At 36.6% G+C, this 9,179-nt stretch overlaps 1 protein-coding gene across 1 annotated transcript in view; it reads left to right on the forward strand.

Annotated features, from left to right (window-relative positions):
• ZDHHC4 (zDHHC palmitoyltransferase 4) overlaps positions 1 to 3,931 on the forward strand; it is a 42,048-nt gene extending 38,117 nt beyond the window's left edge. Inside the window, exon 7 of the mRNA XM_020995450.2 lies at positions 3,164 to 3,931. Coding sequence (XP_020851109.1) covers positions 3,164 to 3,445 — 282 coding nt within the window. The 3' untranslated portion in view covers positions 3,446 to 3,931. The remainder of the gene's footprint in view (positions 1 to 3,163) is intronic.
• The last annotated feature ends 5,248 nt before the right edge of the window (positions 3,932 to 9,179 follow it).

Raw genomic sequence — 9,179 nt, forward strand, 5'->3', positions numbered from 1 at the left:
GAATGAGTGAAATCAGTAGGAGCATATAGAAAGAGAAGATAAGATGCCTGCAGAAAACTTTAAGGAGACACCCCCATTTCAGCAGTAGAGCAGGGAGGTGAAGCAGTGAAGGGGACAAAGAAGTGGTCATAAGACAAGTAGCACAAGAGTCAGAAGAGTGTGGGGTCAGGAAAGCTGCAGGAGGAGAGAATACTTACGAGGTGATCAGCAATATCAGGTGCTGTAAAACTGTGAAAGAGGAAGACTGAGAAAAGGCCCTTAGATTTAGCCGTTAAAAGATCAGTAGTGATCTTGAAGATATCTAGCAGTATCATTAGACTGGTGGAAGATAAAAGCCAGATGTCAGAGGTTGCGGAGTGAATGAGGAGGTAAGGAAGCAGAGGCAACAACAATAGACTAGTTTTCCTTTTTTAATTTTTTAAGATTTTTAATTAAAAAATCATTCTCAACATCAATATTTCCAAAAACAAAGAAGGCCAAAAGAAGAGAGATACATGTGAAAAAAGAATTTATTACATACAGTTTGTTTTTATTAATCAAAGCACTGGAATCTTTTTGTTTTCAGTTTTTTCTGTCATCTTTATTTTTAAGAATTTCTTTTTAGTTGAGATTTAGTTAAGAGTTTTGTGTGGCCAGTTCATTAACTTGTTCTTTTTCTCTTTTGTTGATGAAAATTTTAAGAGATACAAAATTTCCCCAAAGAATTACTTTAGCTGCATCCTGTGAAACTCATAATAATTATTTAATATAATTGTTAATATATTGTCTCTTTTTTTATGAAATAATCTCATTTCTGTAATATGTTCTTGGATCCACCAGTTCTTTAGAATCACGTTATTTAGTCTGCAATTAGTTTTTAATTCTTTTTTCAAGGGCCTTTTGTTGAACATAATTTTTATTGCATGTGGTCAGTAAATTATATATTTGTGTTTCTTTTCTACATATATTTGGTACCTCAATACTTGATCAGTATCAGACCTAAATAAGTCCTCAGTTCAAGTCCTGTCTCTGACAAATACAGGCTCTGTAGCCTTGGGCAAGTTACTTAACTTCTCAGTGATTGGTAAGATAGAGGGTGTTTCCTTACCCAGAAGGTTCCTAAAAGTGAAGTCACAAATCCAGTCTTTATCTCTATTCAATTGAACATAACAGTACTGTCAATGAGAGGCAGTATGGCACAACAGAGACAGAGCCAGCCTCAGAACCAGGAGTCCCTGGTTCAGATCCTGCCTCTGACATATATCGGGTGTGTGACCCTGGGCCAGTCACTGAAGCCCCTCAGCATTCTAGGGAACTCTGAGACTGACCTGCACTGAGACCTCATTTGGGTTTTCTTGGCAAAGGTACTGGGGTGGTTTGCCATTTCTTTCTCCAGCTCATTTTACAGATGAGGAAACTGAGGCAAACAGGGTTAAATGACTTGCCCAGGGTCACACAGCTAGTAAGTGTCAGAGGCCAGATTTGAACTCAGGTCTTCTGATTCCAGGTACAGTTCTCTATCCACTGTGCCACCTAGCTGCCACTCCATTATATTCTATTATATTACTATTCTATTCTAATATATTCTGTTCTATTATATTACATACTATATGTACTATACTACAGTTTGTTCAGCTGTTCTCCAATTGATGGATACCCATTTTGTTTCCCACTTTGTTGTATCTCATTCAATTATATCCATTTGTGGTTATATACAATTGGTATCACTGGATTAAAAACAGTTTGCACAGGTGAGTGACTTTTGGGGTATACTTCCACATTTCTTTTCATAATGTTTGTATCACTTCACAGCTGTACCAGCAGTGCATCAGTATGCCTTTCATTCCACAACCCCTCTGATGACTGTCCTCTTTATTTTTGTGTCCAAACTCTTCTTCTGTAAGCTTGCTTAATTTCTTTTGGTTATTTATATAGTCCTATGGAAAGTGCAAAAATCCAACCTAGAAAGAAAGAGCATCTCTAGCTAATTTTTTCCAGTGGTCAGTGTCATCTTTAGTTTACTCTTTTCCGAAGCTTTACTTCCTGAACTGGGGCCCTGTGCCAGAGTCAGCCTTGTCTCTTGCTGCCCTTTTGTGTGGGGTGGCCAGGCCTCTTTGATTTTGCTCTGAGTCACCTGGGTTCCTAAGTGGACTTTTACTTCCTGGGGTTAGGTATCCCCCTTAGATCTTTGGGGTTAGCAGCACTGGATCTTCAGGGCCCCTTCTGTGGCCTTTCAGGACATAATGATAGGGCACATCAGACCCCCTAATGCCAGGGGTATCCTTGTCCATCTTTGCATGGATGTTATGCTTTGATTGCTGTGTTTCCAAGGTTTCTGTTTTGAGTTTCCCACAACCATGGGGATTTCTACTTACTTTGGAGCTTTCTGATGGCAGGAGTCTGCTTTTGCTCATTCCTGCTCTGACCTGGCTCTCCACAAGCTAAGAGGCTGCCAGCTTATTCGCCTTTGCTGATAGCCACCTTTCCCATTTCACTCTTGGATGACTTTTTTGTGCAGTTCTAGGATGAAAGAAGTTGCTTACTCTGATTTCTCATTGGATGTCTTCGTCCAGGGTAATTTTTAGGTTTTTGCTCTAATAGGTATATGGGAAGTGGATGGTCCTCCTCTATGCAGGGGTCAGTCTTGGCCCGAAGTCTTTAACCATCTTTACATGTCCGTACCCCATTTCTCTATTTAAGTCCTGTGATGCAACTCTTTCTCTGCTTCACTAGCCTAGACAATCTAAACTTTGCTTGGAATGCAGTGTCATTTAGGCGTTTCTTTTTGTTACTTATTTTCCATCATTTACAATTTATAGACAGCCTTGTAGGATGAATGTAGAGCTTGGCACAGCCTGGTACAATGGAGAGAGCCCTGGACTTGGAATTAGAAGACTTGAGTTTGAGCTTTGATTCCATTTTCTTTGTGTCTTTGGCAGGGCATTTAACTTCTTTGAACTTTGTTTTCCTTACTCAGAAGAAAGGACTTGAACTATATACCTCACAGAATTGTCATGAGGAAAATGCTTTTGTAAGCTGGGAAGTACTGTCTATGTATTATACGTTAATAAGGAAGTTAATTAAGTAGATAACAGATGTTCATGGAAAATACCAAGACTAAATTGTATTGTAGTGTGGATGTTTCCATTAAAATAACAGATTTGCACCTTTTCTTCCCTTGCAGTATCTGTTCTTGACCTTTCCAAGAATTGTCTTCATGCTTGGATTTGTTATTGTACTTTGTCTCTTACTTGGGGGCTACGTATGCTTCACTGTATACCTGGCAGTCACCAACCAGACCTCCAATGAGTGGTACAAATCAAGTAAAGCCACGTGTCATCGGTGCCATAATTCAGACTCTGTTCAAGAAAAAATCAGTGCCTACAAGAACATTTATGCCAAGGGTGCTTGGACCAACTTACAGGAAATTTTTAAGCCAATTACAGATTATGAAAAAAAGAAATAAGTGTGGAGAATTTTAAAATACAAATTTGTTAATAAAATTAAAAGTACAAGTTCTTCCCCCTTCCCCCCAAGAGTTACTTTCCTAATTTCTTCAATATATTTATTAAAAAGTTTCCAGGGGCTATGAAAGCACTCCATCTCCTAAACATGTACCTTGTTGCCTCACTCATTTTCTGTAAAATGGGGATTATAATACACTACCTACCTCACAGGGTTGTTGTGAGGAATGCACTTTGTAAACCTTAAAGTACTATAGAAATGTGAGGTTATTGTCATTTACAAATATCATTAAATCCTGGCTAGTTGCCAAGTCTTGAGTATTTTACATCCTCTTTCATAAGTGCCCCTTTTCTCAGCTCACAAGCCCACCACTCTACTTCAGGGTGCTGACACTTCTTCCCTAGACTGTTACAATGCCCTTCATATCAGACTCTAGTCTGAAACCTTTTTTTCTGCATAGCAGCTGAAATAAAAAGGGTCAAGCCTGGCTATGTCAGTTTCTTCTGTTCAAAGGCCTTAAGGGGCTCCGTGTTACCTCTGTGATAAAATACACAAACTCTTCAGCTTGTTATTTATTGTCCTTCACTGTCTGACTCTGGCCTATCTTTCCAATCTTATTTCATATTATTTACCTTCATGCACTCGACAAACTCCAGCCAAATGAACCTACTTGCTTTTCCTTAAACTCTACATTCAGTCTTTTTTCTTCATACTTTGCATAGGTGTAAAGGTGTACTTACTGCCTGGAGTAGACTACCTTTTCACCTCTACCTCCTGGGATTCCTTCAAGGCCCAACTTGTGTGCCACCTCTTAGAGGAAGCCTTTCTTGATATCCCTAGTTATTATTCTCTCTTGCGTTATCTTATGTTCACTTATCTGTTTACTTCTTATGTATTTTATATCTCCTTGTATGTATGTGTATTGTATCCCTTCAATAGAATATCAGAATGAGCAAACAGATGTTGTTGAGAAGAATGTGAGGGGAGGGATCAGAAGGAAAAAGAAGGAAGTTAAAACCCCAGGATCAGGAGTAGGGCAAATGAAAGAGAAGAGCTACAACATAGTAGAAACAAACCATTTCATTCACAGTTCACTAATATTGGGCAAACTCTTGCTTTTACCATCTTTGTATTTGGAAAGGGGTTGAGGAGCAAAGAGAGGAAAAACTACAAGTGGACAGGATGGAGGGAAATAATTCAAAATCATAACTTTTTTTTATGAGATAAGCTCATCCATAAAATGGAAGAAGATGGATAAATGGATCAGAATACAGAATCCAAATGGTAATAGGAAGGAATTTACATAAGTTAGCCATGTATTAGAGCACCAAATACTTGTACAAAAGAAGAAACACTAAATACATCATTTGCTCATTGGTAGGTTGAGCCATTATAATAAAAGTTGTAATTCTGCCTTAGTGTGCTTATTAAGTACCTTACCAATCACAGTGCCAAATGATTATTTTATAAAGCTAGAAAAAAATAATGAAATTCATCTGGAGGAATAAAAGGTTAAGAATCTCAAGGAAATTAATGAAAAAAGTGAGAAGAATGAAAATCTATAAGTATCAGATCTCAAAATACATTGCAAAGCAATAATAAAAACAATTTGGTAGTGGTTAAAAATACAGAGTTGGATCAGTTGAATATATACACAACATACAGAAGCAGATGAACACGGTAGCATACTGCTCAGTAAGCCCAAATTCTCCAGTTACTGGAGTGAGATCTCACTATGACAAAAACTAGAAAGCATTCTAGCAGAAATTAGATATGAACTAATATCTCACACTGTATACCAAGATAAACTCCAAATAAGCAAGTGAGATATAAAAGGTAACATAAGCAAATTAAGAGGAGCAAGGAAGAAAAATCTGGATAAGGAGTTTGTGACTAAGGCAATAGAAGTCAGAAAAGATAAGTTATAAAAGAATGTTTTGATTATAAAATTTGGAGTTTTTGCACAAAAGTCAAATGCAATTAGAACTATAAGGAAAACAAGTAGTTGGGGAAAAATCTTTGTAGCAAGTTTCTCTGATAAAGGTCTCATTTCCGAGGTTGAAATTATAAGACTAAGAGCTATTCTCCAATAGATATATATTGAATAATAATAAATGATACGAATAGGCAGTTTTCAAAGGAAGGAATCCAAGCTATTAACGGCGCTTCAAATGACTAAGAGAAATGCAAATTAAATCAAGTTAAAGGTTCCACCTCACACCCAACAGATTGACAAAGTTGACAAAAAGGGAAAATGTTGAAGGGGCTAGGGGAAAACTGATACAATAATGCACCATTGGTGAAACTTTTACTTCATAAAATCAATACTTTTCATTCTGGAAAGCAATTTGGAATTATATCATAAAAATTACTCTGCATATCCTTTGACCTGGCTCTGCCAGTACTACTTCTGTATCCCAAAGAGAGCAAAGAGGAAAAGGATCTATATATACAAAAATATTTATTGCAGCACTTTTCATAGTCAACCCAAATTAGAGACTAAGGGGTGGTGTCCACTTAGGGAATGGCCACACACATTATGGCATCTGAATGTGAAGGAATATTATTGTGTCATAAGAAATGACAAAATGGACAGTTTCAGAGGAAGCTAGGAAGACCTCTGTGAACAGATGCAGTGGAAACATATAGAAAAACAACTTAAAGACTTTAGAACTGATCAATGCAATGATAAACCACCCATCTCTTGCCAGGGAGGTGATGGCCTTAAAATGCAGAATGAAACACCTTTAGACATAGCTGATGTGGGACTTTGTTTTGCTAAATTATGCATATCTGTTAAGGTTTTCTCTCTTCTAAAAAAAAAAGTTCATTTGGGGAGGCACAGTCCAAGGGAGAAATAAGTACTTACAAAAATAAATTTAAAAAAATAAATCCTATTATCCTAAAAAAAAAAAGTGGATAGAAGTAGGTTCTAGGCCCAATTCTGCCACTTACTGTATAGCCTTAACTAGTCATTTCAACTCTATGGCCTCAGTTTCCTCAGGTATAAAGGGATTAGACTAGACTCCTTACAATGAACTTCCAACTCTATTGTCCTATGCTTTTATGAGGTTATAATGAGTTACGTCTAGGTTCAAAATGCTTAGGTGCAAGAATACTAAGCCAAGCAAAACACAAAACATAGTGTTTTCTGGCTACTCCTCAAGTGGACTGTAACCATTTGCAAATCTTAAAGATGGGCCTTGTGCAAATAATTCTGGACTCACATTGGAAAATCCTGTCATCTATATATTGGGAATGCTATACCATTCAGTGAGGCATTGCATGTGATGTGGACATCATTACTGACTACCATGATAAAATAAAATGTTACATTTCTTTGAATCCTTGTGTCAATGTGACACCCACATCAAGTCTAAATAAACACTCTACTAAATATTGGGGTACAAAACAAGGCAGAAATAGGCTCTGCCCTCAAGAAGTTTACAATCAATTGAGGGAGATATTATGCAGATAAACATATACAAACAATATATCCAAGATAACATGGAGATAATCCCAGAAGGAAGGCACTAGCATTATGGGAGATCAGGAAAAGCTTCTTACAGAAGATGGGTTTTTAGCTGAGACTTGAAGTAAGAAAGGCAGGGAAGCCAGGAAGTGGAGACAAGGAAAGAGAGCATTCCAGGCATGGGGGCAGTCAGTGAAAATGCATGGAATCAGGGCAGCTAGGGGGTATTAGCATTAGCCCTGGAGTCAGGAGGACCGGAGTTCAAATTCAGACTCAGACACATAATAGCTGTGTGACCCTGGGCAAGTCACTTAACCCTGATTACCTAAAAAGAAAAAAAGGAAGAAGAAGAAGATGCATGGAATCTTGAGATGGAGTGTGTTGTGTAAGGAACAGCAAAATGGCCAATGCCACTGTATCTAGCAAATACTTCTCCAAAAAAGCTGATTGTGAACATTTTTTTTGGATTCTGAAGTCCTCCATGCCCAGACCTGTAAAACTATGCTGACATTTGAATGGAGTTATTTCCAGTGCTGTTACATCTTATGTCTGTATTTTGCAATTTTCCTGTATCATTTTATGTTTGTGTTCTCATATGGAACAGATGAATCTTCCTTCTAACATGGAAGCACCCCCAAATCTGTTGATGAAAGGCTTAATGTAAACTATGTGAAACATTAGCTAAAAAGCTAATTCAGTTTAAAGCAACATTAATAGAAATATAGTCACCAAAACAAGGCAAATAACAGGCCTATTTTATTTGCATTGGTTATAACACATTGTAAGTATAATGTCCATTTTTGGCTGAGAAATTAAAGAGTAACCATAGGAGGGCAGCTAAAATGCCATGAAGTCTGAAAGCCATGTCAGAGGAATTGGTTATGTTTAGCCTACTCATTGTCTTAAAATAATTAAAGTGCTATTATACAAAAGCAGTCTTGTTTTTCATTGCTCTGCAGGAAGGACTGTGATCTCTCAGTGAACCAGTGAGAAAGTTTTGGTTCAGTACAAAGCCGTCCAACAAGAGAACCATCTGTCTGCTGACATAGCGTATTTCCCATCACTAGAAACATTCAAATGCAGATATTTTCTTTCTCTGTTTTGACTCACCCTGGGTTAGAGATCAAGACCATATTTGTGTCATAGAAGGAATGTGGTAGGTCTCTTTCTTTTCCCTTTTACCACCCCAATAGTATATGGTAGCATAGAAATTAGTTGTTCTTTGAATGTTTGATAGAAACATCTTGTAAATCCATATGGTTCTGATTTGTTTTCCCCTTTGGGAATTCATGTATGCTTTATTCAGTTTATTTTTCTGATTATGTTATTTTAGTCCTTTATTTCTTCTATTAATATGGGAATTTTATATTTTTGTAAATATTCAGCCATTCAATTTAGTTGTCAATTTTATTGGGCATATAACTGGGCAAAACAGTTCTTAATAATTTCTTATATTTCTTTATTAGTTGTCAATTCCCTTTTTGCTTTTGGTTCCACACCTCCCCCCCAAAAAAAAATAGCTTCTAGTTTTAATTGGATGAGGTTTTTTTGTATGTGTTTCAATTTTGTTAGGCTTGCCTTTGTTTTTCAGAATTTCTATTTTATTGTTTAATAAGACATTTTTGGTTAGATTTCTGTTTTTTTAGTTGTGTGCTTAATTTATTGATCTACTTTTCCCTCTTTCATTAATAAAAAGTGGTTAGAGATATAAATTCCCCCCTAAGGATTGGTTTGGCAGTGTCCAAAAAATGTTGATATCTTGTTTCATCATTAGCTTTAAAGAAATTAATGATTATTTCTAAGATTTGTTTGGCCCACATTCTTTAGGATTGATTGATTTGGTCTCCAATTAATTTTTAAATGTTTCATCAGTGGCTCTTGAATATAATTTTTATTGCACTGTAGTCTATAAGAGATGGACTCAATATTTCTGCTCTGCATATGTTTGAGAGGATTTATGCCTTAAAAAAATTATTGATTTTTGTGAAAGTGCTATGCACAGCTGAGAAATATGTACACACATTTCTTTTTTCATTCAATATTTTCTAGAGACCTTTTATATCCAACTTATCTAAATTCTATTTGGGACCTTCACTTGTTGTTGTTAGATTTATGTAGGTCTGAGTGGGAGTAAATTGAGGTCCCTCATTACTAAGTTTTACTATTTCCTCCCTATAATCCATTTAACTTTGCATATTTAGATGCTGTACCTTTTTTGCACATATTTTAGCACTAATATTAATTCACAATGTAATTTCCCTGC

Source organism: Phascolarctos cinereus, unplaced genomic scaffold (genome assembly GCF_003287225.1).
Source record: "Phascolarctos cinereus isolate Bilbo 61053 unplaced genomic scaffold, phaCin_HiC Scaffold_4;HRSCAF=312, whole genome shotgun sequence".
NCBI classification, from domain to species: Eukaryota; Metazoa; Chordata; class Mammalia; order Diprotodontia; family Phascolarctidae; genus Phascolarctos; species Phascolarctos cinereus.